The 16114-nt window shown below is 34.8% G+C and overlaps 1 protein-coding gene across 1 annotated transcript; it reads right to left on the bottom strand.

Moving 5' to 3' along the window:
- Positions 1 to 374: 374 nt before the first annotated feature.
- Smp_169880 (hypothetical protein) lies at positions 375 to 14096 on the bottom strand (the record flags this gene model as incomplete). The annotated part of the gene is made up of 6 exons (XM_018798269.1): positions 375 to 871; positions 2526 to 2600; positions 10388 to 10615; positions 12467 to 12503; positions 12896 to 13152; positions 14033 to 14096. The coding sequence occupies 6 exons, from the start codon at positions 14094 to 14096 to the stop codon at positions 375 to 377; spliced, it is 1158 nt and encodes a 385-aa protein (XP_018653227.1).
- Positions 14097 to 16114: the final 2018 nt, after the last annotated feature.

Raw genomic sequence — 16114 nt, forward strand, 5'->3', positions numbered from 1 at the left:
TACCACTGGCAAGGTATTCAAAATTTATTCACAAGTTTACACGTTAGTCTGGTATTTCAGGTGATCATGGAACTAAATGTTCTCTGTAGAACTCGTATCCTTACTCTTTTGTCACTGAATACACGAAAATCTTTCGACATGCTCTTGAGAAGTCGACGAAGAAATCAAGCATTTTTGGGAACGAAACTGTAATTATCGATTGTAACGGACGAATACTGTGCAGTAATGTGAATCACGTTAGGTTCAAGTTTGTCGCCTATTTCATTTCCATTCAATAATTTGTAATAAACCTAATAAAGCGTGAAATCTTGTTTGAATCTAATATTTTTTTTACATCAATTAACACGTATATTGTGTATCAAATACCAAAAGATTTAATTATTAACAAACATACCAATAATTTCTACTTCTATTCTCCCAAACATTATTCTTGAAGTAGGTACCAACGGAGATGTTGAAGATAAAGGCCGATTCTTTGAAATAGATGAAATCGGTAAATGATTATTTTGAATTCTATCCGTTGATAATAAACTTTTATGTATTGGGCTTAAATGAATGACATGTGGAAAATCATGTTCAGTATTATTTTTAGTAGGTTTATATCGTTCTAAGCATATCCATTGTCCAGTATCTGATTCACTTGCCCATTTTATAAATAAACGACTTTCAAGTGTTTTTGGATCTAACCATTTTTGTTTTATATACACACCACCAGATTTAAATGGATCTGAAGATATTCGAATACCATGATGATACCATTCTAGTAGTATTTCGTAACCGGATGATTGTACATCAGTAGAAAACTTTGCATAACATTTTAATTCCAATGGACTACCATAGTAAACTATACGTGGTCCAGTGACAGTAAGTGCTGAGTAAAACAATATATATGACAGTATAAAATACATTTTACATCAATGGTGAACATATTAATGAATAGAAATGCGATTAACATAAGTAAGTGTACAGATACAATAAATCGTCAATTATTAACGCCATTATCTTTACACAATTGATGTTAAACGACGAATATCATATTCTAACGATGATATTTCCAAAGACTATATACCTTAATAACTATAGTTGCAATACATATGACTTCAAAGGGTACAAGCTACTGATACCCTTATTTGTATTGAACTGCTTTTTGTGTTTAAATTCAAGCTAATAATATATATTAACTGTGACTTAATAATTCGACATTTATCAGTAGCGGGATCCATTACAACAGTGTTTAATAATTTATTTTTACACAGTTAGTTATACATTGTTCTCTTCGTTTTTATATATGTTCTAACTATCTTTTAGGATTGCAATCATCTAAACTGATATGAATACACAAAAGAGATCACAAAAATTGTATTTGGTATATTGTTTCTCTTTAAATACAAAGATAAAGTCAATATTCTGTTCCATGAAACAACGCCTTTTCACGAAAACCAAAGAATCCGAAAGCTTTTTCTAGATTGAACATATTCTTAGACATGAGATCACATCCTATAAGTCAGCAAAGCTTAGTGCTGAAAGGCACCACTGATGAGTAAGGAATCGTTCCTTACTTCATTAACATTCATTTATCTATTAGTAAGCTTTTTGGTGAGATAAGCATACCAAACTTATTTTGTAATTAGGTTTTGATATTATTTGGATTTATTTTGTCAATTTTCACAATTTGTACATGTTGTTTAAGTGATTGGCCTTGAACACACTTTTCTTCCGTTTTTCGAATCCCACATATCATGACACTGTTAACAGCTCATAAATACACTGTTTTATACACGCCTCTCATTCTTCTTTGCCTGTGGTTATGATAATTGAACTATCATCTACATTTATAGACTGTGGTAACGTTTCCATTATATTCTACGTTTGGCTATATTACTGGAGCTATATCAACCTCACTGGGGTTATTAATTATCCATAATTTTGGATTCTGGTATCGAAAGCAACAGAACATGCACTAATTAGCTGATTTTAGTAATGTCCTTTAACTTTTATTTGTGTTCATAACTAATAAATTGTATACTATTATGATAACATTTGGACGTAAAACCTTTATTGTTATTTTTGATTTAATATAATTTTTGGTCCGCCATATTCCGACCAAAGAAATTACTAAATTCTCTATTATCAGAAAAAGGTTTTGTGGATATTATAGTAATTCAATAGTTGAATTCATTAGTGGATTAACGTTAAACCACCACGGGGAACCTGAAAGCACTAGACGGCCATTTCTTCCATAGTATGGGACTCTTCAGCAGTGCGCATCCACGATCACGCCGCGCGAGATTCGAATTCAGGACCTACCCGTCTCGCGCGCAATTGCTTAACCGATAGACCACTGAGCCTGCCGGCGTCCAACAGTGTTAGTATCTAACTTCAACCAATCCACAATAATAAAGCGTATATTAAACTATTTAATCATTTTATCTAACTTGACTTTAATCATATAACATTTTGATTAGAACAGTTATGAGTATATATATAATAATAAATTTCATGTTATAAGATTGAAGTCAACTTACTTCTATTTTTAAGAATAAAATTATCAGAGACAACAGTAATGTTTGCTTGTTTCTCTCCTTTTAATTGTGGTTCCACTTTCAAATAGTTAAAAAAGAAATTATATTGATATATATATTTCATAATAATACAATTAATAAGAAACATTATTATTATTATTATTATTATTATTATTATCAGAAGGGGTTTTTGTGGAGATTTAGTATTTTTATAGTTGAAAGCATGAGTCAATTGAAGCTAGACGGGTTCGCAAAGCAAAGTCGTGGATGCGCACTGTTGAGGAGTCCCACAATAGGACGAAACAGCCATCCAGTGCTTCCAGATTTTCCTTGGTGGTTTAGCTTTAATTAACTCATGATTTCAACTATGAAAATAAACATCATGATTAGTAAAACAAACAAACGAACAAACAAACAAACATGATTTTTCAGAATTCTGAAAATATTAGATACAATTCATTGAAATGTATTAATCTTCATTCTGTTTATTAAAATTACCTTTTTAATGCATAGTTTGCATTCAAAATATACTCATTAGGATATTTGCAAAATGATACTTGTTGTAAACTAATGATTCTATATAAGTAATTTGTTGAATACTTTATTTAAAGTATGTTCAAAGCCAGACGATGTAAACATTCAAAAGGCTATAATTATCATTATATGTTTTATTTAACTTGTAGTGCTTGGCTTCGCTAATCTTTTACCTCGATAATCGTGCATGAAATCAGAAGTTAAAGAAAAGCTGAAACTACAGTTTATTATCGAATAACACATGTCACAAAGCTATAAGCACATCCGGGGTCTTTGAAGGAGAGACGGGATTAAGTATAAGTATGTATGAGTAAGTATGTTCGAGAAGTCACATAATCGAATTTAAAGTCAAATTGTATGAGGGCGCAGCAAGACAAAGCAAAAGATAATAATAGGATTTGAATGCGTGCATATATGGGAGGAGGATGAATTATCGAATGATTTTTAAGTAATCAACGTTTTGGCTAGAGTTTGTCATGTGCTCTAGAGATCATAACAGTGCACAGAAATATGCGTATTGTTACTATTCAAATGGCAAGGTATGTTAAGGTAGTTAATAAAAGGGCCTAACCAAAATTAACCATAATCGAATTTGGGTGCAGGATAGTTGCTATAATCTAATTCAAATAGGTAACGAAATCGGTTATTTTTAGTTTTAGTTTTCTTCTGATAGAAAAAAATATATCAAGATACCTTAGTAATTAATATACAGCACAAGGGATCCTTGTTAGTTCTTTCAGATAAATCAGAATTGGAGATTAGTCGAATCAATGAATTTTATGACATATGTACATTTCAGGAAGGTATAATATTAAATAACCCCACCTGTAGCTCCTCTGGGGGTTACTGCCGGTCCCAAGCCCGGGTAAAGGAGGGGGTTTGGGCATGAGGTTAGCGACCCCATCCCGCAGAAAATCAACCCGCTAAAAAACGCTAACCAGAAAAAATTATTCAAACCATTTAAACTCTGCCCTGGGAATAGAAGAAATAATTATGACGTTTCATGATGAAAGCCAAGTTCCTTCGGAAGTCATGAGGCCGATGCACCTTCTTACAACCAGAGCGACAATTTTTATAGGTACATGGAATGTCCGGACAATGTGGGAGACCGGAAGAGTCTTCCAAATTGCTGCAGAAATGAAAAAATACAACCTGGAGGTTCTTGGAATCAGCGAAACACATTGGACGCAGGTTGGACAACAACGACTGTCTTCAGGAGAACTTCTGTTATACTCCGGTCATGAAGAAGAAAATGCCCCACATACACAAGGAGTTGCATTGATGCTGTCCAGAAAAGCACAAAATGCACTTATTGGATGGGAATCTCATGGACCAAGGATCATCAAAGCCTCCTTCAAAACAAAGAGAGAGGGCATTACAATGAACGTCATCCAATGCTATGCGCCTACCAACGACTACGATGAAGACGCTAAAGACCAATTCTACGATAGGCTGCAGTCGATCTTCGAGAAGTGCCCAACCAAGGACCTGACAATTCTGATGGGAGATTTCAATGCTAAGGTTGGAAAGGACAACACTGGATACGAAGACGTCATGGGACGACTTGGACTGGGAGAAAGGAACGAAAATGGTAAGAGATTTGCAAACCTATGTGCCTTCAATAAACTGGTCATAGGTGGCACCATATTCCCACACAAAAACATACACAAAGCCACTTGGATTTCACCGGATCACACTACACAGAATCAAATCGACCATATCTACATCAACAAAAAGTTCAGGAGGACGATGGAGGATGTGAGAACCAGAAGAGGAGCTGATATAGCATCCGATCATCATTTGCTGGTCGCCAAGATGAAACTAAAACTCAAGAAGCACTGGACAACGGCGCAGATAACATCACAAAAGTTTAATATGGCCTATCTTCGAGATGCTGACAAACTCAACAAATTCAACATAGCCCTCAGCAACAGGTTCCAGGCCTTTCATGATCTACTCAATGGAGAGGGAACTACCATGGAGAGCAACTGGAAAGGTATCAAGGAGGCAATCGTTTCAACATGTCAAGAGGTTCTGGGCCAAAAGAAGCACCATCACAAGGAATGGATCACTGTTGGTACACTGGATAAGATTGAAGAAAGGAGGAACAAGAAGGCAGCAATCAATATCAGCCGAACAAGAGCGGAAAAAGCCAAGGCACAAGCCGAATACACAGAGGCAAACAAGCAAGTGAAGAGGAGCATCAGAACCGACAAACGTAAATATGTGGAAGATTTAGCAATGACAGCGGAAAAGGCTGCAAGAGAGGGAAACATGAGACAACTGTATGATACAACAAAGAAACTTGCTGGAAATTACCGTAAACCAGAAAGACCAGTGAAAAACAAGGAAGGCAAAGTAATCAACGATATTGAAGAACAACGAAACAGGTGGGTGGAACACTTCAAAGAACTCTTGAATCGACCAGCTCCACTGAACCCACCCAACATCGAAACAGCACCCATAGACCTCCCAATCGATGTTGGCCCACCAACAATTGAAGAGATCAGCATGGCCATTAGACAAATCAAGAGCGGCAAAGCAGCGGGACCAGACAACATCCCGGCAGAGGCACTGAAGGCAAATGTAGCAGCAACTGCCAAGATACTACACATCCTCTTCAATAAGATTTGGGACGAAGAATAAGTACCAATAGACTGGAAAAAAGGACTTCTGATCAAGATACCAAAGAAAGGCTATCTCAGTAAGTGCGATAACTACAGGGGCATCACTCTTCTCTCAATACCAGGAAAAGTCTTCAACAGAGTATTGATAAACAGGATGAAGGATTCCGTGGACGCCCAACTTCGAGATCAACAAGCTGGATTTCGTAAGGATAGATCGTGCACAGACCAAATCGCAACTCTACGTATCATTGTGGAACAATCAATCGAATGGAATTCATCACTCTACATCAACTTCATCGACTACGAGAAGGCATTTGATAGCGTGGACAGGACGACACTATGGAAGCTTCTTCGACACTACGGCGTGCCTGAGAAGATAGTCAACATCATACGGAACTCCTATGATGGACTAAACTGCCAAATCGTCCACGGAGGACAACTCACCGACTCGTTCGAGGTAAAGACCGGTGTTAGGCAAGGTTGCCTACTCTCACCCTTTCTCTTTCTCCTGGTGATCGACTGGATTATGAAGACGTCAACATCTGGAGGAACGCACGGGATACAGTGGACAGGCAGGATGCAGCATGACGATGTTTATGTTTATGATTTAATAATTCAGTCTTTAGTGTAGTTCCTATGAAGTGCATTTTGACATATCACCTTATTTTTATACCTTTTTCACCAAGACAAAATATGACAATCATTATAAACTATTAAACGATCCTTACATATTTTACAGATTGAAATAATAGTTGTGATTACTTTGTGTAAAACTAGTTTTTGTCTATATAATTAAGATAAAATATTTATGTAACTGATATGTTGATTTAAACTTCGCGGATGATCTGGCTCTTCTAGCACAAACGCAACAACAAATGCAGGAGAAAACGACTAGTGTAGCAGTAGCCTCAGCAGCAGTAGGTCTCAATATAAACAAAGAGAAAGGAAAACTCTCCGATACAATACAACATGCGTCAATCAAATTACACTTGACGGAGAGGCTTTGGAGGATGTGGAAACCTTTACATGTCTGGGCAGCATCATTGATGAACACGGTGGATCAGATGCAGATGTGGGGGCGAGGATCGGCAAAGCAAGAGAAGCATATTTACAACTGAAGAAAATCTGGAACTCAAAACAATTGTCAACTAACACCGAGATTAGAATTTTCAATACAAATGTCAAGATAGTTCTACTATATGGTGCGGAGACGTGGAGAACTACGAAAGCCATTATCCAGAAGATACAAGTGTTTATTAACAGCTGTCTACGCAAGATACTTCGGATCCGATGGCCAGACACTATCAGCAACGCGCTACTGTGGGAGAGAACAAACCAGATTCCAGCAGAGGAAGAAATCAGGAGGAAGCGCTGGAAGTGGATTGGGCACACTTTGAAGAAATCACCTAATTGTGTCACAAGACAAGCCCTCAAAGGAGAAGAGGAAGACCAAAGAACACATAACGTTGAGAAATAGAGACAGACATGAGAAGAATGAACAAGAACTGGATAGAACTAGAAAAGGAGTCCCAGGACAGAGTGGGTTGGAGAATGCTGGTCGGCGGCCTATGCTCCATTGGGAGTAACAGGCGTAAGTAAGTAAGTATAATATTAAATAAAGTAAGTTTAGAATCATTTGTAATCACTATCATAACGATTATGTAATGTATGATTGGAATAGCTTGATACTTAAATAAATCTCGAAGATTTATATAAAACTGTATCATAATGGTTAGGTGAAGTCAATCCGCACAGGTACATATATGCCAGCTGAGATAGAACGAAATCGAGTTAAAATCTTGTGTTAGACTGCTAGGTACCTTATATCTGTTCTTTAGTGGCCTGTGATCTAACTTATGTTAGATCGAACGAATGATCGTTATCCCATGATTACTGTCGAAATATACATCCTGGACACTCTCGTATATAATCATCGACTTAAATCGCGTTGGTGAATAACGCAATTAAATAAGTCGAATGAGAAAATGGAGTTCGTTGATCGAACCAAAAAATCTGGGAGACGTAGCGAAGGAAGCGAAGAAGAGAGAGCGAAGCAAAACGAAGTGACGCTCAGTCGAGAAGGCACGTGAGCCAACTCGATTTAGTCAAGCGTTAGTCAATATTTATAGCCAAACAAAAATAAGTTACAGACATTTGATGAATAGGATTAGAAGTATACACATATATGTTCATATAAAAACAGTCAAGGTTGATAAGTGAATAATTAACAAGGTCAAAAAGCGACTCAAGAAGAATGAATAAAATGGCCTGTCCGGAAGCCAGAATAAGCTATGTGGGCTTAACGTAGAAATCGACACTACAGTTCTATGAAAAAACATCTGCGTTTTCGATTTGACATACAAATATAAGAAAATTGAAATAGTTATTGCAGTGTTATGAGGACAAAAATATATTACGGTTGGTGTCTGATCTTCAACCGTAGACGAATAGAAATTCAAGAATAAGTAGACTTAAAGACACATCTTTTAAATATATAGTTTTTACAGGTTTTTTACAGGTTTATTTGATCACTATTTATGAGGTTTAATGTTTTTCATGTCCGATAGTCTAAAAGATGTTATGTAGTCGTAGGTAGTCGATAAAAAACCCTAGACTGACACTTAAAGCTTCTCCGCACTTGTTAGCTAAGCGAACCTGAAGGTTTTCGAAGAAATGACTCTCTCTATAGGGTCGAAAATAGGAGCACTCAGTCTCACATTCTGGGACTTTGAGATTTCGCGCCTAAAGCTGAAATTAACTTCTTACCGAATTGAGATGTTCATAGTTGGTTAATCACTGACCATCGACAAAAATTTGTCTAATTCCTTCAGTGCTAATAGATTCTTTAGAAAAGTATAGCTCAACAACAGTGGAATGTATTAACTAACACAGTGAAGCGAATTCTTAAAATATCGACCAGTTTTGTAGGTTTTATTACTATATACAAATACGAAGTAAAATTATCATCGTGGTAAATTATTATTCGGAAAATGTTAGAGTAAATACTATAAGGAATTTCATTCAAACATTGTTTTGAATAATGAAAATTGATCCAACATTATGAAGCATATTCACTTCTCAACATTTTAAATCATTAAAAGAACTACGAACAAACCCTAATATTGTCTTGTTAAAGCCCGATAAAAGATCAGGCGTGGTTATCATGAACAAATGTGAATATAAGGGTGAGATGTTATCCATCTTAAGTGATGAAAGTAAATTCATGCCTGATATTGAATTTGGAGGTCTTAACAAACTAGAGGGAAGAGTAAATTTAAACCTGGAAAAATTGTTACACATTTAACACACCAATTAAAATTGACTTTTTTTTCTAGATAATATTATGATAAAATGTTATACAAAAATAGAAGGTTAGTTAAAAGACACAATATATCTGAACTCATATCAGTACTGTTATATCCTGTGGAGAATTATGAATGGTAACTTTGAGGACTATTTATGGACCAAAGTGATATGTATATTTCCTATTGTATAATTGTTAAGTAACTAAACTATTCGTATTCGTGTTCCTCTTATCATAAGCTCATTTTGATCTATAGACTATTACTATATGATTTACCATTCTTGAGCTATCCCTAGTCCATTAATTACTGCCTCCCACATTCACAGCCACATTTGGCCAAATTTTGTACAAATGTTATTTTCTATTTTATGGTACGATGTGGTCAGTTTGTTTGGTATATACATCCAGTATGTTTGAGAATAATGATTCATATTGCAGAGGCTGTTATTGGTGTTGTGGACTTAACTGATTGGGTTAGGCAGATAGCAGGACTGATAAGTACTCAAAACTGCTCACACAGTTTTGCGTATCATTGGGCGATCATTAAAATCACTGCTCTCTGATAGGCGGTCTTATCACGTTCATATATATCAACTAGGCAAGAATGCACATACTCACGCAACTCAATCGATATAACAAGTACCATATCATAATATATATGATAGTTTAATAAGACTGTTTATAATGCATATAACTTAACACAATATGAGGGCAATCCTTACAGGATGTATACAAGCCAATAAGAGGCTGATCAGTTACAATCCTATTCATCAATGGAAAGGTCCAAATAATACATACAAAACTGAATTAAACTTGACGTCATTGTGTAGAAATCTTAACTCAATAGATAAGTAGATAATGCGATAGTATTTGAAACGAACTTTGCTATTATTGTTTGTTTAAATCTTCCCATTGATGTTTTAGGACTGCAACTGGTCAGTCTCTAATTGGCATGTGTGCATACTGCGCGTATTGTCTCTATATAGCCTAAATTAACAAGGATGGCCGATTGGATGACTCAATGGCGTTCGAGTCCCAGAGTGAACATCAACTCTGACATGCAGGTACATCCAGCTGATGAGTCCCAAATAGGACGAAAAGCACATCGTAGATTCCACTGCTAACCACTATCCATTTTTGCTTACCGAACTTTACTAGGTTCAGTTCCTAGAGTTAACATACACTTTTGGGATGTAGGTACATCCAGTAGATAAGTCCCAAATTTGGACGAAATATACATCTTGGATCCTACTGCTATTCATCATGCATCACTACATATAACTGCAAATTACCTTTAGTTATCAAATTTAAAATACTTCATTAAAACTGTCTACTTATATAATGTTAAACAGTAGTATATTAAGTATGTGTAAGTACAATATACTATAAAATTTACTTACCTACAGATATATAATAATCAGGATTATTCATTTGTATAATAGGTAATGTTCTATTTCTATTTGTTTGATTAGAATGATCTTTTATACTATATTCATTATGTATAGATTTTGTAGTACATGTATATAAACCACTATCAGTTAATTTAGCTTTAATTATACGTAATATCCATTTATTTGATGATTTTTGTTTAATACTAATACGTTTATCTGGTATAAATCTATGATTACCTATTGTAAGGGGATATTCTTCACCAATTTTATTCCATATTATCTAAGAATAATAATTAAGAAAAGAAAGAAGATAATGACAATTTTATATAGTAGAGATCATGAGTCAATTGAAGCTAGACCATCATGGAAAACATGGAAGCACTGGACGGTTGTTTCTTCCTGTTGTGAGACTCCTCAGCAGTGCGCATCCCGATTCTGCTTGCGGGATTTCAACCCAGGAGCGTTTAACCTCTAAACGACTAAGCCGGCTGGCATCTAACGTTGTTAATGTGTAACATCAACCAATCCCCGAAATTGAGCGACACATTCATTCATACTAGGACGAAATGGCCGTCCAGTGCTTCTAGGTTTTCCATGGTGGTCTAGCTTCAATTGATTCATGATCGCAACTATTAAAATCACTTTTTTAAGATGAAATAATTGTTATGTCTCGATTAGAATAATGAATGGTAACTTTAGGGATCCATTTATGGACCATTACCATGCGTATATATATTATTGTATATTTGTTAAATAACTAAATCATTCATATTCGCATCCCTCCTATTATAAGCTTTATTTTGAACTATGAACTATTATTATACGGTATACCATTATTGAGTTATACCCAGCCTATCAATTACTTTCTCCCTTGTTCACAGCCACTTTTGGGCTTGATCTTGTGTAAATGTTGTTTCTTATTTTATGATACGATGTGATCTGTCTGGTTGATATATAAACCCAGTATGTTTGAAATAAATGATTCATACCGTAAAGGCTAAGATTGGTGCTCTAAACCTAACTGGCTGGGCTAGTTAGAAAGCAGGACCTATAAGTCCTCTGGACTGCTCACACGGATTTCGTATGTCATTGGTTCGATCAATAGTTCACTGTTCTCTAATTGGCGGTATTATCACGTTATACATTGACAAGACACACAGGCAACAAGTTATAACAATAATTTTTAAATTCAAACGTCATTTATAGGTCTTTTCCAAAGGTTTACTCAACAAATGTAGGCGCCTCTGTTTTGTTCTTTTTTGATGAATGACAATGTGATGTAAACAGCTTTACATTGTCTTTTAAGAATTAATAAATTACTGATAGTCATCAGTTTTATCTTTATATCTTCATAAATCATTTCCCCGTAAACTGCTTAATTTAAATGGTAGATAACATTTTTAAAAGAGTTTGCTAATCCGTTTTTTCAGGTTCTTTTTAAAATCAGTATGGGGATTTAGGAAGGTTATAGTATATTCACAGCTGCATTCACGAGTCAATCCAAGCTAGATTACTATTGAAAACCTGGAAACACTGTACGTCCGTTTCGTCCTAATGGGAGGCTCTTCAGCAGTGCGCATCCATGATCTTTCACGTGATACTCTAACTCAAAGTTTTCGGTCACATGAGAACGCTTAACCTCTAAACTCTTAGGTTGGCATCCAACGGTGTTAATGTCTAACTTCAATCGATCTATGATATCATACAACCAACCATCCATTGTTTGAGGTGGATAACTATCTCATATCCGACATCGATTAAATTCCACTGATCATGGCTTCTCATAAAACTCTAGGAGTTACGTGATTGTAAGCCTGAAGTTACTAGACGTCAGTTTCATCTTAGTATGGGACTCTTACTCTTTTTTAAAGTTTTAAAGAACTTTAAAAATAATGCATTCACTTCATTTTAAATTCATATGTTTGTAACATGAACAAAAGCCTTTTTAACAATACGGAAATATATGAATGTGCTAATATTTTCCATGAGTGTACTAATTTAATGGTAAGAAATGACCTCACAAATGTTTTATATAATTATTTCTAACAGAACAGTTGATTAAATTAACTCATATGTAATATAATATACAATTTTCATAAAACCATGATTCTCCAACATACTCTGCCTTAGAAATTATAACTTTGTTTGAAGCCCTTCTACGTTTACTGTCGGTGCCAAGCGCAGAAATCTGAGCAGGGTCAGGCATATGATGGCGATCTCATCTCATAGAATAAAAACTTACTATAAGATGCCAATAAGAAAAAAACTTTTTTTTAACCTTTATAAACTCGTATAATTTCCTAATGGTTTGTCTCTTCATTGTCAAGTTGATCAAAGATATAATTAGACGTATACTAAATGCCGAATAGACCATTTTCTGACATAAGCATTCAATTGAAAATACTGTCTTATATAATGTTTAGTACTTACTTACTTACTTACGCCTGTTACTCCCAATGGAGCATAGGCCGCCGAATAATGTTTAGTAACTATATGTATACATTCATAGTGACTTACCACATGTGATCCTTCAGGTATGATACAACGCATTCGAATAGTTTCACCAACAAAATATTTAACAAATCGTAAATTTGTATTAGAATCCAGATTTATATCAACTTGTTGTTGTTGTTGTTTACTTAAATTAGATAAAATTGTATTAACAGGTGAATATAATTCATCAGAGGGTTCATTTATTGAAAAATTAGTTTCTAAACTATCATTGAAATGATCGATTTCATTGTTCGAAAAATTGTTCAGTTGCTCTTCAACATCTGTAAAAAAAGATCAATGGATGTAAGTTCTCGTGCATTTACTTGAAATAAGTTAACATCCTTGATTACTGATTAGTAATGACAAGGGGCTGTTTCTGCATGAATGGCACAATGTGAAAGGTTACATGATGGATCATGTCAACTACGTTGGATAGCTGGCTGGTTTGTTAGGAGAAATGTCGATCTCCTTTACCCAACATTTGTATCACGGTTTATGATCATCATTCTGGCATTACTCCAAATATAACGAGACTTACAGACTAAAGGTTTAAAGGAATACGTAATTTTTTTTAGAGAGAGGGTTTTCATACTTATCAAAAAGAAGATTGAGTGTTAAGACCTCAGCAAATATTACATACATACGTGAAACCGACAAGAAAGGGAAGTTTACATTCTATAGTACGCACATAGTCATAGACGCATAATACTGAAGGTATACATTACATACACATATGAAATACATAAGTTAAAGACCTATTTATTCCATAGTATACACAACGGCATAAATGATGTAGTTTTTGTTCTATTTCGACATGAACTATCAACAACCATCATATCTTTTTTCATTTAGAGAAGTTGACTTCTGGAAAAAGTTATAACTTAGAACTTTCCAATATAGTTGTTATGATTTTTTATTGTTTTCTTAAATTCTTGCTATCATATTTTTAGCAAATATTAGGTATGTAAAAAAAAAATGGTCATTCCATAAAACAATAATCTCATAACATTTACCAAATACACGATTTGGAGTACCTTTGAAGAACCCTATCAAGGATTCTCTTTGTCTGATAACAACATACCACAACGGATGCCGATTTACTAAACAAAAGGTAATATAATAAACGTAAGGCCTTTATATTATAAGTAGTAGGACACTTACTGTAAAGTGATTCATTATCGGGATGATAAATATGTCTAATTCTCCATGATATCCAATCATTCATTACCTAAAGACGTTCTTATAAATCATAAGACAAGTACAATTACAGTTTCTTAGTATGCCTCGGGAAGTAAATTGGCTGAAGATAAAGTACTAGTCTTTTTAAACGAAATTTTCTGCATAATTCTTGAAAATAAAATCTCATCATCAATGTATGAATTCTTTGAAAGTAATATGAAACAGCTTTCCTTCATTTCTAGTCTTTTGTGTGTTGATACTAGTCCATATTCAATATTATTTTTTGATACTTACTGAGTGTATTTGTCGTATATTAGCTTCGATTGAGGTAACATCGGGAATTAGTAAGCACTGGACAGCCACCTAAAGTAATCTATCTAGATAGCAACTCACTTATCAAGTCAACTCAGGGATTCAGATACATCTAGTTGATAAGTCTCAAGTGGGAGAAAACGTGCGCTCATTATTTCATTACTTACCACGTCCCATGTATTATATACCAACTTGTGTCATAATGACTAAGTATAGGCAATCAACATATGATGAGTATATTCCAACTAAGAGTGATCAAAAATACGGCTAAAATATATTAGCGGTGGACTAATCCAAATCATTGAAAACCGAATTAAATTTGTAATGTTTACTTCGGTATTAAGCATTACATACATCAAATTTATACGGTTTTCTGAATAAACTGGAAAGAATTAATAAATTGCTTCACTATCAATGTTCAAAGCGTTTCAATATACAATATTATGCTTCCTTGATCTTCAAAAAGCTTATGACAGATTCTGTAATAATATATCACTCTACTTTACACTGAAAGGTTACACAGAGACATTTTACTCATTATAATCAGACATTCCCTTCGTGTTCAGTTTATGTCTGCTAATGTTTGACTTAATTAAGGTTATAGATGTATTGTAGTTGACAATAAAATCCAAAACTTGTCTTCTGATCCATTTGAAACTAGTTAGCTAAATGTGCCTGTGTTCCAGAATTGGCATTTCCGTCGAGATTTTAACTCAGTTCAAACACATAATGAATTGTCTACTGAGCTACTAAGCCTTAATAACCATGAAATCATTCATCGAGTATGTTCGTTATATCCTTATTAGAAACAGTCTGAATTATTCTATTGTTGAAAATCTTTTATAAATTTTGATAAGTCTTTGTAAGGAATAAATATGAAGTTTAATTGTGACACTATAGCTGAAAAAAAAGATAAAAAGATAGATGTCTAAGAGACTCATTTTTTGTATCTCAACATGTATTTTTAAATACTTTTCATGATAATGATTAGTAGATTAAATCACGTAACTATCTTTCTATTCACTTATGAAGGAGAATAATACCTGTAATATAAAGCAAGATTATTCAAGCATAAAACCTGTAATTATTCGTGAAAATAGTTATTACACACCAAACCTATACTTGATAAAAATGTTTGGTTCCTTATTTCTTCAATAAAATAGAATAAAATATTATAAGCAAAGATGGATAGTGGCTAGCAGTGGAATCCAGTTTAACTAGCTTTTCGTCCTATTTGGGACTCGTCAGCTGGATGTATCTTCATCCATCTTTGCTTATAATGCTTGTAAATTAAGGCTAATATCGAGGCAATATGCACATGATGCACATATGCCAATAAGAGACTGATCAATTTCAGTCATAAACATCAATGGGATGATTCAAATAAACAATACCAAGTGAATTTAAAATAGAATAGTGTTTCTTTGACCTAAAGATCTGATCCACAAGGCAGTGGAGCATCGTGAGGAGATGCAGACCCATGTTAGCCGATGACCAATGACTGATTCATACGCCATTTGTTCCTTCAGGATCCTGGAGCCAGCCGATGTGCACCATTAGTCTGGAATGAGGGTTTTCCAACTCCCCTGGGTCGATGCGCCGAGTCCACCAACCCGGTTAAAGGACCGGACATTCGCTTTTCGTCCTCTCAGTTTCGTAAACAACAGTAATGCCACGAGAAGGCAGTGAGTAAGATTTCCCTAGCAAAGGCTATATATGCGTGACCATGTGAGAGCATTTCGAGAGGGAGAG

The sequence above is a fragment of the Schistosoma mansoni genome, chromosome 6 (assembly GCF_000237925.1).
Source record: "Schistosoma mansoni strain Puerto Rico chromosome 6, complete genome".
Lineage (NCBI taxonomy): Eukaryota > Metazoa > Platyhelminthes > Trematoda > Strigeidida > Schistosomatidae > Schistosoma > Schistosoma mansoni.